The sequence below is a fragment of the Pseudoliparis swirei genome, chromosome 20 (assembly GCF_029220125.1).
Source record: "Pseudoliparis swirei isolate HS2019 ecotype Mariana Trench chromosome 20, NWPU_hadal_v1, whole genome shotgun sequence".
Classification (NCBI taxonomy): Eukaryota; Metazoa; Chordata; class Actinopteri; order Perciformes; family Liparidae; genus Pseudoliparis; species Pseudoliparis swirei.
In genome coordinates this window covers 12,827,272-12,844,277 of record NC_079407.1, presented here as the reverse complement: position 1 = coordinate 12,844,277, position 17,006 = coordinate 12,827,272, and the positions used below count along the sequence as shown (strand labels likewise).

At 43.3% G+C, this 17,006-nt stretch overlaps 1 protein-coding gene and 1 pseudogene across 4 annotated transcripts; one reads left to right on the top strand and one right to left on the bottom strand.

Annotated features, from left to right (window-relative positions):
* The first annotated feature begins 3,366 nt into the window (after window positions 1-3,366).
* Window positions 3,367-6,471, top strand: LOC130210617 (cytochrome P450 2F5-like; annotated as a pseudogene).
* Window positions 6,472-7,240: 769 nt separating this feature from the next.
* On the bottom strand, window positions 7,241-17,006 carry LOC130210616 (cyclin-dependent kinase-like 1). 4 transcript variants are annotated; one of them, XM_056441069.1, is made up of 11 exons: window positions 16,822-17,006; window positions 16,405-16,594; window positions 15,886-16,007; window positions 14,751-14,823; window positions 12,741-12,831; window positions 12,247-12,447; window positions 11,243-11,325; window positions 11,096-11,152; window positions 10,854-11,003; window positions 10,693-10,755; window positions 7,241-7,312 (listed from the first exon to the last, which is right to left on the bottom strand). In XM_056441069.1, exons 2-11 carry the CDS (start codon window positions 16,570-16,572, stop codon window positions 7,301-7,303), a joined length of 1,020 nt encoding a protein of 339 aa, XP_056297044.1. In that variant the 5' UTR covers window positions 16,573-16,594; window positions 16,822-17,006; the 3' UTR covers window positions 7,241-7,300. The 4 variants fall into 4 exon arrangements, with proteins under 4 accessions (XP_056297044.1, XP_056297045.1, XP_056297042.1 ...); XM_056441070.1 differs by having other exon boundaries at window positions 7,267-7,309; XM_056441067.1 differs by lacking the exon at window positions 7,241-7,312 and having other exon boundaries at window positions 9,665-10,755.

Genomic DNA, 17,006 nt, shown 5'->3' with positions numbered 1-17,006 from the left:
GCTATCCTTGTGCCACATTGTTTTGTATGTGTCTTTTTATTTTGTCTGTTCCAGTCTTACAATGATCACTCTTGTAGAAAACGGACAACACGGCTCAGCTAAAATAGTATAAATTTACAGTAAGGTAACATCACAAGTGATTCAAACTATAGTTTTTAGCCTTCATCACTTTCAATAACACATTTTTGCTGCTTCTGAATTTCCTCTTTGCTGTTGATGACGATCAATATCGCTCATTTTGAAAATGACGTCAGAGGACAATACGGATCCGTATCAGACCAGTGAGGAGGGCAATACGGGGCTGGCATGACGACCCATTAGCCAATCAGAGCACTTGTACTGTTGTTGCCATATAATAATCTATCTTTATTCATAAAGAAAATGTAAGCTAGTTGTCTGATGCTGCCCAGAGGAAACGCAGGTCGAGGACAGCTTCACTAGTGTAATGCTGCTTATGCTTCAACTCTGTCACACAACATTTTTGACAATGGGTGACCTTTTTTTGGTTGGAGCATGTATATAAATATATATATATATGTGTGTGTATATATATGTAGCACTAGCATATATCTATATGTATATGATATTTCTCAATAAATCTGCTCCACTTGGAGTCAGTTATATTTTGCAGTGTTATTAGTGGTTATTACAAAGTTATATCCATTAGTATATGTTGAAACATATCAACATGTAAAGGAAAACACATTTAGTGTCTCATAATATCATTTGGTTACCATGTGTGCATTTGGAGTCTCCAAATGACTTTTTTGGAGCTCAGTCTGGATCTTTTCATGAAAAACAATGTAGGATGGTCATACTTTGTCCTATCCTCTTCAAATTTGAAGCAGGTGTTTACTTTTAGTGCAGTTACACACCTATACTGTCGTTTTTCTGTACAGATACAGACACAGGTAGTTATTTATACTGAAATAAAATAAAAAATTTAGGCGGACAAAATTCATTTTTACTGACTTCAAAGGCCCACTGCTCTGCTTCTGTATGACCTGAAGGATTTCTGACACGTTCACAAGTAATAACAAGGGTAATCTTTCTGGAAAAACCTCATTGATACATTTAGACAGAGGGGTTCAGAAACTACAGACAATTTCTCAATTTCTCAGTGATCAATTTAGTAATCTTGGCTTAAAAAATGTCATGACGTCTGTGGTCATGAAGTCCTTTGAGAGACTGGTATTGACCCATCTGAAGGGCATCACAGGCCCCCTGCTGGACCCTCTGCAGTTTGCCTACCGGGCAAACAGGTCAGTGGATGATGCAGTCAACATGGGGCTGCACTACATCCTGCAACACCTCGACTCCCCAGGGACCTACGCAAGGATGCTGTTCGTGGACTTCAGCTCAGCGTTCAACACCATCATCCCAGAAGTCGTCCTCACCAAACTCACCTCACTGTGCCTGCCTCCACCTATCAGCAGTGTTGGGCAAGTTACTGAAAATTAGTAATTAGTTATAGTTACTAGTTACTTCTTTTAAAAGTAATTGAATTACTTTACTAGTTACTGTATATCAAAAGTAATTAGTTACTCGGGAAAGTAACTTTTAAGTTACTTTTATGTCTGCTTTTTTAATGTCATGAACAGTACTGAACAGTCAAACACAATAAACATATGTTGTAGACCTATTTATTGCAATCAACAGGGCAACAGGCCTTCAAATCAAGCAGGAGTACAAAAGTCCCTTTTTTAGTTAACTTAATACAAAATAACTGTCTCAGTGATTTAACAGTTTTTTTTTTACCACATTAGGCCCAATGAAATAAAAGTGATTGGCCTACAGTATTAACACTAATTAAAAGAGAAAACAAAGGTGCCTTGAGGTGCTGCATATAATTGAGGGGGGGGGTGCTAGTGAGGCGTGTACGTGCTGATCTGGAGTCAGTTTGATAGGATTTGGGTATAAATAAATTATTTCATTTAAAATATGGATTTTTATTTAAAGATATTCATGTAATTTGCATGCAAAATAGGTCTACCCGAACCAGCGGACACAAAATTCAACCAGCGGCAAAAACCGCGGACCTGGCAACACTGGAAGTGGCTGTCAATCACAGTGTGGCACCGTGCATGCTGGTCGAGGGGGCGTGCCTGTGATTGGCGGAGTAGAGGGGAGGCGGGGTTAACCTGTCGGAAAACGGAAGTTACGGGTGGTTGACGGGAACCGTTGTTGTTGATGTTCGAGCTGCTGAGCCGAGAGGAGCACGCTGTCTGTGTTGGTGAATGCCCAATAAAGGGAGGAATAATAACGTCGTCCCGTCTCCGTGTCATCAGTCCATAACGTCCGAGACGTTACAATATCATTGCGCCACCAAGGTCCTGCGATGTCAGATCAGAAGCAGCTAAAGTAGCCTAGCTTGTCTTCTTGTCTGCAAGTGTTCATTTTTCACAAAAGAGAGTAACGCGAGTAACGAACTCATTTAAATTTCAGTAACTGTAACTGCGTTAGTTGATTTAAAAAATACTTCGTTACACGCTCGTTACCGCTAAAAGTAGTGGAATTACAGTAACGCGTTACTCCCAACACTGCCTATCAGTGGATTACAAACTTCCTGATGGACAGGAAGCAGCAGATGAGGCTGGGAGAAACAATATCCAGTACCCGGTCAGTCAGCACTGGTGCACCTCAGGGATGCGTGCTCTCCCCACTGCTCTTCTCCCTCTACACCAGGGATTCCCAAAGTGTGGTGCGCGCACCCCCAGGGGTGCGCGAGCTGCCTCTAGGGGGTGCGCGAGAGGAAAAATGTAATGGTGGTCTAATGGTGTAATAATTCATATTAAACATTCTCAGGGCTCTCAAGTGTCATTTCGGTCTTAACTCACGCACTCCCGCCACACATCGTATTTCTTACGCTGAAAAAAACTCTCGGCTATTTAATGTTTGAATGCAGGGGTGCTCAATACGTCGATCGTGGTCGCCGCAGAGCTCCGACGCCGGTCTGCGCGCATCGGGACAGAGCAAAGAAAAAGTCACTCTTAATCCATCCACTACTGCTGGCCTCTTGTTGTCCTCTTGGTTTCTCATTTTAAAACATTTTTTTTATTTCAGCATGACAAGTAAACCTCTTCTCGGTAACTCTTTTGGGTTTTCTAATTGATTTTAAAAGATACACACTTTTACTCCTTCCTGTCAATTTCTTTAACATTAGTCTTGGGGACAAGTGAAGAAGTAGTTACATGTTAAACCCACACCCTTGAAGTCAGATGTGTGTTCCCTCCTCTCTGGCTCCAAGCCAATAACAATGCATAAGCAGGTGAAGGTGCAGTTAAGCACAGTCACGTGACTGACCTGTGTCCCAACACAGCACTTCTGCCAAAAATACACACCCATTCAGACATAAGCAGCATTCAAAGTTGGAAAGTGAATATAGAAGACATCCGGCGAGTGAAGCGTGAAGAGTGATGGACTTTTCTGCGACAGTGATCCTGGCGGGGCTGATCTTAGCTCTGATGTGGTTGTTTCGCGCCAAAAACAACAGGAAGTATCGGTTGCCCCCAGGACCCGTTCCACTTCCTCTCATAGGAAATCTGACGCAACTGGACAAAAATGCTCCCTTTCAATGTATTCTCAAGGTGAGGCCATATCCTGTAATTTGAGAACAATAACTGAGAGCACACATTTATTCTTTAATCAGTTTGGAGTTTGATTGCTTGTTGACCTTTGCACAAAACAGATGAAATTTTAATCAGACTGAACATGACTCCACATTTTCTATTTGTAGTTAAGTGAAATGCATGGCCCTGTGCTGACTGTCCACCTGGGCTGGCAGCGGTTGGTTTTTCTGGTGGGATATGACGCGGTGAAGGAGGCTCTGGTGGACCAGGGAGACGACTTCAGTGGCAGAGGGCCAGTGCCGCTTCTTCAGAAAATTACTAAGGGCTACGGTAACTTTGAGACACTTCAAATCTGTTGTGTCTGTCAAGGGATCCGTGATTTTTGTTTTCAATGGTTTCCTAGCAGCACATTTGTAAATTTGTTCAGGTTTGTGGGTTAGGGTTGAAAGAAGCGATACTTTTTTTTCTTTTTTCATATGACTCGTGAGGTTCTTCGAACTACCATTTCCACATCTTCAAAGGTTTGGCGATCAGTAACGGAGAGCGCTGGCGCCAACTGCGACGTTTCACACTGTCGACCCTGAGAGACTTTGGGATGGGACGCAAAGGGATGGAGGAGTGGATCCAGGAGGAGAGCACACATCTGAGGGCCCGCATAGAGTCATTCAAAGGTGAGGTTGGTGGATGGTAAATGTAGTCAATTGAAACAATTCAATTCAGTTTATTTTGTATAGCCCAATATCAGAAATTACGAATTTGCCTCAGAGGCCTTTACAATCTGTACACATACAACATCCCTGTCCCAGGACCTCACATCGGAAAAATTCCCAAGAAACAGAATAAACCCTTTCACAGGGAGAAAAGGGAAGAACCCTTCAGGAGAGCAACAGAGGAGGATCCCTCTCCCCAGATGGACAGAAGCAATAGTAGACGTTATCTGTACAGAATGAACAGTGACATAAAGACATTCAATGCCAATGGCTTCCTCAGAATGAACTGTAGTTTTTCCTTTGCCTCCTACTATGTCAAATGAGGGCATCAATCTATATATATATATATACACATATATATATACATATATATATATACACATATATATATATATATATACACACATATATACATATACATATAGTTATTTTACTCGGGCCTGAACACCTTTTTTTCCGATCAGTACCTTTAATAGATGAGTCCAATTAGGTTTTCCTCTTCTCTTCTAGCCACGCCCTTTGACCCCACTTTCTTACTGAGCCACACTGTGTCCAACGTGATCTGCTGCCTGGTGTTTGGTGAACGCTTCAGTTACGAAGACAAGAAGTTCCTGTGCCTCCTCAACATCATATCGGATATGTTAAAGTTCCTCAACAGCACACCCGGTCTAGCATGTGGCTGATAGTCTATCATTTTAAAGTCCGGTTTTCACATTATCTCCTATACATTATTATTATTATTATCCCACAGTTGTACAACATCTTTCCCTGGCTCATGGATCATCTGCCCGGCCCCCAGCACACTTGTTTTGCCCAAGTTCAGAAGTTGAGAGAGTTCATCAACATGAAGATCCAAGAGCACAAAGAGACACTGGACCCCAGCTCCCCGAGGGACTTTATTGACTGCTTTCTCATCCGAATCAATCAGGTGGGAAATGTTGCTTTGATCAGGGAACACAAGACCAAGGCTTTCTTTCTGTACTTTCATCTTAAAACTCCTCTCAAATAAGGTTTAGCATATAGCTGCTCAGAATGGTTATACTTTTTGGGATAAAACTGTTTAATTATTCAAATGATCCAATTCTCACAAAGCCAATGCCAAAGTGGGCTTCTACCACCTGTTACTTAAAATGCACTTGAAACTGTTGTGCATTTAATGGCACGTTTAACACTTTGTTCTCTCAGGAAAAGGAGAATCCCACGACTGAGTTCAACCATGACAACTTGGTCTCCACAGTGTTGAACCTCTTCCTGGCAGGAACAGAAACCACCAGCTCCACCATCAGATATGCCCTCAGTGTGCTGATCAAATACCCAAACATACAGGGTAGGTCCCCGAATGGAGGACTCAGTCATCTTACTTAATCAGCTCGACATACAATGTCTTTTTTTGTGTCCTTTACAGAAAAAAAGCAAAATGAGATTGAGTGTGATTGGACAAGGCTGTAGTCCCAGCATGGAGAACAGGAAGTCCCTCCCCTTTACAGATGCAGTTATTCATGAGATGCAACGCTTTCTGGACATTGTCCCTTTCAGCCTCCCTCGCTACTCACTCAAGGACATCTCTTTTAGGGGTTACACAATTCCCAAGGTATTTGCAATCCCAAGATATAATATTAATTATAGAGAAAATATATGTTTTACACTGACTTCATGTCTTCTCTCTAATAGGACACTATGATTATTCCCTTGCTGCACTCTGTGCTGAGAGAGGAAAAGCAATGGGCGACTCCCTGGTCCTTCAACCCCCAGCACTTTCTGGACCAGAATGAAAAATTCAAGAAAAATCCTGCTTTCCTGCCTTTTTCTGCAGGTAAAACACGATCTACAGCTAATAAATCATCACCAGTCCTGTACAGATCTGTGTTTTACAGAAGAGTTTTGAGTGTGGTTTGTCCATGACAAATGGGTCATTTTGTGATAAATATTGTCCTCATTGCCCCTTCACTTGTACAAGCAGTAATATATTTCTAATGTTTGTGATTGTGTCCTCACAGGGAAGAGAGGCTGTGTTGGCGAGTCTCTGGCTCGTATGGAGATTTTCATCCTCCTGGTGTCACTGCTGCAGAATTTTACCTTTTCCTGTGCTGGAGGCCCCGACAGTATAAACCTTGTTTCAGAGTACAGCACCGTTACTAATCTGCCTCGCACGTACGAGATTATCGCCACGCCGCGGTGAGACGAGGTGCTGCCCTCGCCCCTCGGGCCTTCTCTCATCAATTGAAGCACCCGGAGTCACACATACAGTTACAAACAAGGCTGCTTCAGTGTGACGGAGCAATGTGCTGTCCAGGTGATGTTTACAGGAGCAGGCGGGCCCGTCAGCGTTATTATGTATGTGTCTGTGCTGTGAAATAACCAATTTTATTTCACAATTTGGTATTTTATAACTTTGCCTTTTTTTATAATATCCCACAAAATCAAGACTTAGAAAAATACAAGCGACTATAAATACCAAAGGTCTTGAAGCCATTGAAAGCATCATCTCTGTTAAAGACGTTGACAAATAAAATAAATAACATTGAAACACAAAGACCACAAATATTTGTCCAGGCTAATTTGACATTAAAGTCAAAGGTTTTTACATACTGTAAGGCATTTTGTATATCTCCTTGTATCAATCAGAAAGTATTGTTTAGAATAATGTGTTGTAAATCAGGCAAAGAATGACCAAAGAAAACGCAGTGGAAATTCTCAACGCTTTTGGTGTGAACGCAGCATTGGAGCTCAATGCTCTAAAGACAGTGGAGATGGTTGTGGATTTCCACAGGAACACAGCTCCACCTGCCCCCCATCACCCTCTGGAACTCCCTCTTCGCCGCTGTGGAGTCCTTCAGCTTCCTGGGCTCCATCATCACCCAGTCCCTCCAATGGGAACTGAACATCGGCTCCATCACCAAGAAGGCTCAGCAGAGGATGTTCCTCCTGAGACAGCTGAAGAAGTTCAACCTGACAAAGACCGTGATGGTGCACTTCTACGCTGCCGTCGTGGAGTCCGTCCTCTGCTCCTCCATCAACGCATCATCCGCTCTGCTGAGAGGACGATTGGCTGCAATCAGCTGTCCCTCCAGGCCTCGTTTGCCATCATGACCAACACCTCACGCCACAACAACTGTTTCTTCCCATCTGCAGTTGGGTTTTTCAGTAAAGCCCAGGACCCCCATTGACACTTACATCCCCAGGAAAATGGTTACTCTTATCTTTTTTCCCTTTCAAATACTCTTGCAAATTTGATACACTTATTTTAATGTACGGTTATTTGTTTGTTTACCATATTTGTATCGTACATTTTAGTATTTCTATTTTAAAATGATGTTTTTTGGTTTATTGTTATGCATTCTCCTCCCCCTCCTTCCCTTCCTTATCCCAGCAATAGTACAACAGAGTTTTTGTTTCTGGATTTTAGTTTGGACAGTTTTAACGCTAGCAACTCCATTTTGCATGTAGAAAAGAGTCTTTATTTGTTACTGCTGCTTCTTTTAACAATAAAACAACAGTTTTAAAACTGGAACTCCAGTCTGTGTGTGTGTGTTTTAAGTCTGGGGTCTGAAAAGTAACCTGGTGTCTGCTTCTTATTTTTGGCGTTGCTGGCAGGATTCCTTAGTTCTTGAACACATCGTATTAAATAAGGATGACAACGCAGCAGCTAGCATACAGTCCCCTAGCATAATGTGGCCATGTATTCCCGATGTCGCGCTGTAGAGGCGGATTGCAGCACACACTGACACCAGATGACACTCGGCCTGCAAGCTGGTTCTCTGAAGAAAGGGCGTGTAGAAATGTAAAAGTTGGAGAAGGAAGACTGGGCTGATGAGGGAGGTGGTGTGGTGGATAAAATGTTTAGAATTGTGTGCTGCCACAACATATAGACGTCATAATGTCTACACGGTACCCCCTTGCCAGTGGAAAGACCAAACTCTCACTGAGCTGCTTCACATGGTTGCAGCCCAAAGCTGTACCTGACCAGCCCAGACACAAGTTCCCCCACGTTGGAGCGACCAGGGACAGCCCATTTGTCTTCATGTGGACGGATTGGGCATTTTCGATGAGACCAGCGCCAGACATGTCAGCCTCCTTAAACTCCCCAAACCGGCCACTGTAGGGCGATTGGACGGGGGTCTGGACGCAGAGTCCTTTTTAAAGCCCTCCTTTGTCGGGGAATGTCCTGCAGTGAGGTCAAGGTGGGAGGAACTCAATCCCTGTATTTTGGATATGGGCTCACTGTTTAACAGAACCTTTTTAAAGACTAATTTTAAGGATTTGGAAATACAAATAAATAAAGACTGGTGCAATAAAAGAAACTAGTTAAAATTGAAAGCAGCAAATGACCTGCAGATTTCTTATGCGGGTTAAATAATGCTGGATTTCAAAGTGTTGAGTCATATGATGACTGTATGGGTCCCCCACCGTTGGGCATGAATGTCATCAAACCAGTGTGACTGTGTGGGAGGCTGTGGGGAGTGGAACCGACCCAGGATTCAAAGCCTTTAAGTCCGCAGTTGCCTCCCAGAAAGAGTGGGAGTGGTCATCTGCCCGCTGCCAAAGGGTCCTGGCCACTGGGCCCACTGAGGTCGGAACCACGACTGCTCGCCAGACAAAACCGCGTTCAGAGATGCAATCAACCCACACCACTTTGATGCAGGAAAGTCCACGTTGCACTCTTTTCCTCCGTCATGTGGCCCTTTTCGCCACAAGAGGGCACTTGTTCAAAGGTTAACAGCCTCTACAACAGTTAACGGCATTAACAGGTTACACTTGCGCAATCGCAACGTCCAAGTTCCTTATCGGCTCACGTGTAGCTTAGTAGTATGACAACCGAGAGACGTTTGGAACGAGGTAAAAGAAAATCAACCGCTGGCGATGCAGATGAGGAGCGACCAGTCTGTGTTTTATGTCTGAACTCAGCGGACAGTATGAAGCCCAACAAATTAAAAAGACACTTGGCGACATTACACCTCACTCACGTCAATAAGCCACTGGAGTTCTTTCAGAGGAAACTAGTTGAATACAAATCACTTTGTAAGGGTGGCATCAGCTGATCAGTGACCTGACAGAACACGGGCTGAAATGGGAGAGGTCTGTGGGTTTCTGCACAGATGGTGCAGACCATGCAGGGAAAAGGACTTGCTTGTAGGCGCTGATAAAGAGGTTATCTTTAAATGTGTAATGGACCCACTGTCATAAGCACTAGACGAGGTCCCTGAAAGCACCACTGTGCTCACTCTGTGAGGAGACGGGAGCCTTCAGCTGCTTCACATGAAGCTCGCTAGCTCTCACAAGGAAATGTGTTGTCGCGATGAGACATTAAACATCCGTCATATGTCATATAGGACAGTAAAATACAATTGTAGACATATTATCCATACACATTATTCTGCAATGAGGTGGAATCAGTATATCATTTATTTTATCTTTGCAACGTTACACATGCATAAACGTTTGAGTCAAATGTATTAATTCATTTATTATTAATTTGCAGGCAGGTTTGCTGATTAAAGTGGCCTCTCAGTGACATATTTGGAAAGCTGAATTAATTCAATCTTTGAGGCAGAGAGCAGCAGCTTCCTCCGCTGCAGACCAGATCAGGTTTCACTGAAGCTGAGATGTGGGACAGGAGACTCGATCAAAGGAATATTGATTCCTTTGAGAATCTGAGTGAATTTTAACTAATACAACTTGACGGTTGCACGTTATTGTTTTGAAAAGATATTTAGAGTGAGGAGTCGCCAAAAGACATGTCAATAAAAATTCAGCATAGACCATTTAGTTAAAATTTCTCTTCCTCTGAAGTGGAGAGAGACAGAAAACATTTGAGAACCAACCTGCTCTCCAACAACACACATCTTGATCTTCCAACAGCTCCTTTTTGTATTGGTTTAAAGAGTTCTTTTGGGCCATTTCTTTATTAGGTTTCCTCATTTGGGGGGGGGGGGGGGGGGAATGATGACAAATGATAAAAACTTGAACTGATGTGTACTTTAAACTAACAAATAATTGTGTTAATTCTGGACTTTTTTAAATAAAAAGTAGCAGTAAATAAACGAGAAGATTGGTGTTGACTCTTATTCAATGGGTTCATCCCAACATTGTAGCCAATATCAACCTGTTCGGTTATTGTCAATGACTGCAACAAACAAAAAAACAGTAGCATACTGGTGACTTTCATGAAATAATATCATTTTATAAAGACAAATACCTGACACTGTATTATGTTTGCTGTACCTGCAGCTGTAAACTATTGTTTGTCATGTAAATAATATTAAGCGACAATGTCAACAAACATGAAGACGAGTTTACATCCACTTTTTCACCATCACACCAAGGATATTATTCAAATGATTGTGCAAACAGCACAATTCCACATCTCCCTCTCTGCTTTGTTAAATATTAGGCAGGTGATATTTATGCTTCACCTGTTTCTTAACATCCGGTGCTGGTGAGATGTTGCTGTTTGGTAACTGAGGCAGGTACTGAGCCTAAAGGGAGGATGAGAGAGAGAGAGAAACTGGCTGAGATGACGCTTCATTGGGAAGCCTGGTGGTAAAAGTAGGAACTGTCCTTCTAAATCGCTTACCCCCGGCTGTCTGCGGCGGGAGCCCTTGTCGTGTCGTCGCCCCGGGCGCTCACTCTCGCGGCCCCAGTTGGCTCCTTCCTCCTGGAAGTACGGCATCTCCAGCAGCTCTTCACAGGACAGCCGGAGCGAGGGGTCCATCACCAGGCACGACTGCTCACACAAAGACGCATAGATTTAGACGGCGTCATCGGCCATGCGCCGTATATACGAGCCAGGCTCCGTCACCCATAAACGCAACGTACCTTCATTACGTGGAGGGCGTGAGGCGACACGCCATGGAAGCGCTTTTCCAAAGGCTCCTGGGAGAAAAAAAATAAAAAGGGGAATTAGGAACATCAGCCACAATTCATCACCTCTCTGTTAAGAACATGAGGCAGCCGGGTTCGTACCGTCGTGTCGGGTTCAGGAATACTGACTCCACTGAAGAAGACGTTGGAGCGGAAGACCTGCTGGTGACGAGGGATCAGGTCGCCTGAGGTCAGAGAGGAGATCTTTTAAAAAGTGTGACTGGTCGAAAATAGTTTACCGTCACTTCAAGCATTCATTTGATATTCAAAAGGTTATTTATCCCTGCTGATTTTTTTGGGAGTTTTAGCCTTTAATTGCATATACTTTAAATTGTATTTCTATATCTTCTGTAAAACACATCGGTCGGCCATTTTCAATCTCTGTGAGGGAAACTTCGGAATTTCTAAAAACATCTGTGTGTCTGGTAAATGGTGGCGGGGCGTGGTCGGGCTCAGCTGCAGAGGGGTGTGTACTCAGGGAACGGTACCAGCTAGAGGCCTAATTGGCCTCAACTGTGGGTAATTGTGTTTTTTTGGAGATGGATGGACTCTGTCGCAGCACCGGACCGACGCCACCATCCCCCAGGCAGACCAGCGGACGCAGCGGGGGCGCCCAGTGGAGAGGCCGAGAGCTCACTACGACCACCGCACTGCACCAGATAATAAAGCCCGGTCAACTACTTCCTGCGTTCAGCGTCTTTGTGCAAGGGGGGAACCACCCACGGGAACACTGAATTGTTACAATGGTTTGCAAACCGTAAGACTCAAAAGAAACTTTGTGTAAATGTATAACTAACTTTCTCCTTCAAAATAAAATACCAAAACCTGCTTTCTATTCTTGTTCAACAAACCCACAAGAAGAAAGAAGAAATACAAAGTCCAGCTTTCCTGTTCAGTAAACATTTCTTCAGGTTGCTTTCACACCCGTTTTATTGAGTTCACACAAACTCTGGACCGGGTGCCCGTTAGATTTTAGAAAGCTGTTAACGGGCAAATGACAGCACAGAGGACGCTTTAAAAGTCTGCTTTCAAGCTAACTGGTGCAGTTTCTTTAAAATGTGTGAAAGCAAACCAACAATGTTGTTTAATGTGGCCCCTCAGTGTACCTAGAGTTTTTCGGATGAGGTAGAGCTGGTCAACGTCCGACTTCCCGGGCCACAGCGGGTTCCCGTGGAGCAGCTCGGCAAACACACAGCCCAGGGCCCACACGTCCACGGGGGGCCCGTACTGAGTATCGCCCACCAGCAACTCGGGGGCCCGGTACCAGCGGGTCGCCACGTAGTCTGTGTAGTCATCTTCTGGTCCTGCTGAGAATGCAGATGGAGAAGACATGTAGGGACACGCGTGCACTTAGCCGCTGACGAATAAAACACCAAGGAACACGGAGCTTGTAGAGGAAGGGATTACAAGGCATGCTGCATGCTGATGTATGGGAGCATAACACCAGAAACCCAAGGCAGGAAGGGAAACAGAGACACGGCCCTCCTATGCAATGCAGTCATTGGGACATTGAAAGTGAAGAGGCCATTCATCTCCCGTGTTGAATAAGTCATCAGAAGCAGATTCAGATGAAATGCAATCGCTCGCTGGGTCGACCTACTCAGAATGCGGGCGAAGCCGAAGTCACAGAGCTTGATGACTCCGGTTTTGGTGAGGAGAATGTTCTCTGGCTTTACATCGCGGTGGATGCACTGCAACAGAAACGCTCGGCATTAAGGATTTTGGCAACGTGATACAGTCTCTTAGTGACGAAGAGAGAGAGGCTTATATTGAGGCTGACGGAGGAAGAAGGGACCAAGAGGAACAATAGCAAGAGATCAGAAAGCTGTGCACATTTCAATATTGAAACCCAACACTGTATTGGAGTCACTTGCAACCTGGGGGGTTCACAGGTTGCAAGCGTCTGTGGGGTGAATCTGTGGAATGGTTTAGATAAAGAAATTAAACAAGGTGTGAATCAATTTAGTTTTTTAGCTGATGAGGAACGGGCCTTGACGTACCCGAGACTGTGATGCTTACTGCTGCCGTTGTTAGATACACATATATATATACATACATTTATTTAGATGATTATTCATGTAATACAAATTTTGTTCATTATTTAAGTTATAAAAAGCCATAGGATCTTTAATATCCGTTTCTTTTTCTTCCTAAGCTGTGTTGAATATATATTTATTTATTTACTCTATTTAGAATTTGCTGCATTTGTTTACCGTTCATTTAATTGGTAATTGTTATTTCATAACATTTGTCACAAATAAGTTGAAATAAAACTAAATAAATAGTCAGTCAAAGATTGCGAGATCTGTTGAGCTTTTGTGAGGTGTGTGTGTTTTTAGATATGTTTGGGAAAAATAAAAGAATATTCAACAGTAAAACTGAATGAAAACAATTAATGCATATGTTAATAGATTAAATTATAATCATTTGTACAATGAGTTATTTGTTGCTGTAGTCATTCGTATATGGCGAGCAAAATCCAGTATTCATTTTTTAATTCTGTAAAAACAAAATGCCTTCTCCAGTCAGTTGGAGCTGTGAGGTTGTGGACTTTGTCCCCAAGCTTTTAAAGCGCCGTCACACTATGAATGTGTCGCTGCAGGACCGGCGTGGAGAGAGAGAGAGCAGAAACAATGTGTCCAATGTCCAAGTATTGTTCTAGTGCAGTCCTGGAAAACAATCAAAATCAAATTAGCACGAACTGTAGGGATATTATGCAAAACACAGCACATACTGAACTATAAATCATTGCAGACATTATATTACACTCTCATTCTACCATACATGACCTATTGTGTTGAAGTGTGGGGGAACACCTACAAAAGCACCCTACAGCCATTATGCATCATGCAAAAGAGAGCAATTAGAATCGTAAATAATGTAGGATATCTTGAGCACACCAATTCACTGTTCTTAAAATCACATACACTGAAACTTAGGGATATAGTAGAGTTCAAAACAGCACAAATTCTGTTCAAAGCTAAACATAATTCACTTCCTGGAAATATTCAAAAGATTTTTAGAGATAGAGAAGGAGAGTATGAACTAAGAGGGAGATGGAATTTCAAACAGCCGATTGTTCATTCAACTCTAAAAAACATGTGTACATCTGTCTGTGGGGTGAAACAGTGGAATAGTTTAACTGATGACATCAAGGAAAGTAAGAATCTGGTGATATAAAAAAAAAAAATTAAAGACATGACTCTGGACAAGTACAGACGTATCAGCATTGATGACGCTTCATAAGTAACGGATAATGGGGACAAGCTTTTTTGTTTTTGTTTTGTTGATTGTTTTATGTATATGTAGGTATGTGTGTGTATATATGTTTATATGGGTGTGTGAATTTGTATGCATGTGTATATGTTTATGTATATATATAGGTATATGTAATGGTTCTTTAAAATAAGTATTTTCATGAAAGCATAGGTTAGGGCACTTATAAGCTTGATAGCTTCAGCCTTGACCCTTTCGGTCGGCCACTTTCTTCTTTTGTTGAAATTTTGATTTTTGTATAGTATTGCTGATCGAAATAAACTAAACTAAACTAAACTAAACACTAAATACTCAAAAAAAATAAAACCCAGATCCAAATTCAAATGATACCGACGTTGTGCTTGTGGCAAAAGTTGACGGCTTGCAGAGTCTGCCACACGATACTTTTCAGCTGAGCCTCCTGGACCCTGCAGGGGAAGACACACAAAAGGATTATTAGTCGTTGTAAGAGGAACAAAACTAAAACCTTTTACTGGTCGTGTTTTCCTTGTCTATTATTTAGGAAATAACTGAAGTGGTGCTTTACACAGCGCGTCGTGTCACCCGGGTAACCTTAGGCTTATCCTCAACAGCAACAGCGCCTTTGTTTTCAGGAGCAGCTAGAGTTTCTGCCGGTGGGGAACGTGGTCCGATAGCAGCTGGCCATTGGGGTTTGGGCTTGCTGTGTGACTCCACGTCACACAAACTGAAAGTCTCCTCTTGTGACTTTAGATGCACCTGATGAGTGCTCAACAGATGGAATAAAAAGAAGCATTTCCCCTAAATATTGAGCTTAAGCCCCGGCCATCCCGCCCTCGCTCCCTCTTCACTGCCAACACTCTCCGTTTTCTCAGATCTCTCTCCAGCCTGTTCCTTTTTTGCTGCCCTCCTCTCATAAATCAGTACTCCCAACAGATACAAGTGAGTTCTATGGTTAGCTGTACAGAGAGGCCCACTGTTGCAGTGCAATCGGATCCTTTAATGAAGTAAGCGTACAACAATGTAGAAATACTCCAGGACAAAAAACTTTTCAGTGGGTTGCGATCGTCGACCTCACCGCTAAATGTCCCCAAATCCTACACACCGTGACATTAAGTTAAAGGGAGTATTATCAGCGAATTAACATTTAAAAAGTAACATTTGAGTCGCTGTGTTTTGAAAAGTGACTTGTACCTGACTATCAAATAAAGGCAATGGAGTAAAAAGTACAATTTAAAATGCAGTGAAGTACAAAGTAGCATAAATAGGTAAAAGTACTCGACTTAAGTACAAGTGCCTCAAAAGTGTGTTTACGTCATGAGGAAAGTAAAATCCACCACTGCAATTGTGTCATGAATGTTTAAAAAGAGGTACCGGACTCTTAAGAAGCAGAGAGGGAAGGATCGTCTTCAGCTTTCTCCGTATGCGGCCTTCAGCATCTCCAACATCTCACTGATGTCAGAACAACTCAGTCTCACATGGCTGTGGTGTGTCCCCCCACCCCCACCTACCCTCGAGGGTGTTTGTCCAACTCATTGAGGACCGTCTGCTCGCAGAACTCGAACACCAAGTGGAGCCGTCTTTTCCTCCTGAAGACCTCCAGCAGGTTGACCAAATTCACGTGTTTCAGCTGCTGCGGGCCGAAAGACACAACAAGTTGGACTAAATACTTCAAAAAACCCACAGAGGACCTAAAGCCTTCCAACTAATGTTGGTGTTTTGGTCTATTTTTTAAATGTTCTTGTCTTGCAAATTGCTTCTAAATTGGTATACAAGTTGACGCTTTGCTTTCATTCCATTTGATTTTAAAGTGTGTTTTCCAAACGTTGAAATGTCTGTAAAGCTCTATAAAGCTGCCCTGCCTATACATTATGTGTGCAGGCTAATTATACCTGCATGACCTCACAAAGTAACAACAGATCACGCGCGCGCACGTGCACCCGTGTGCCTGCACAGTGCGCGCTCCACGGTGTTAGATGCGGGGCCCAATACTCGATACTGCTGTGGTGACGGCAGCACTCTGCTCTCACCTTCAGCATGCGTATTTCTCGCAATGCAATCTTCTTGATGACGGGGTCGTCTTCGGATTCCACGAACTTCTTGATGGCCACGATCTGGCCCGTGTCCCTGTGTCTGCACTTGAACACCACGCCGTACGAGCCCTCGCCGATTTTGGCCAGCTTTTCATATTTCTCCATTGGCGGGGTCAGCGGCTGGAACCTTAAATTCAGGAGAAAAAACACAGCGTGGCGGAATCCCCCAAATAATAAAATGACATTAGTGCTTATGTCTATTTCCGTTGGGGTGTGCAGTCAACTTGCACAATTGGTTCAATTAAGTTGAATTATTATTTTCATAACCGGAGACACCAAAGAGAGAATTCCCAAAAACCATTTCACGCGCACTAGTAACTAGTTTGAAGAAGTGTGCACGAGAGGCGCGCTCACCTGCGCAGAATCTGAACGAGTCTCTTCCTCGTCGACAGGTCCGCAGCGAGTCTGCGGATGTGTCCATCGAAAGTCCGCAAAGCTACATGTTCTTTGGGACTCGATACACAGCGTGGGTTTGGTGCACCGTCCCTGCTGCTGCTACTGGAACTGCCCCTCTCCCGCCGTGTCCTCGTCCCGGTGCG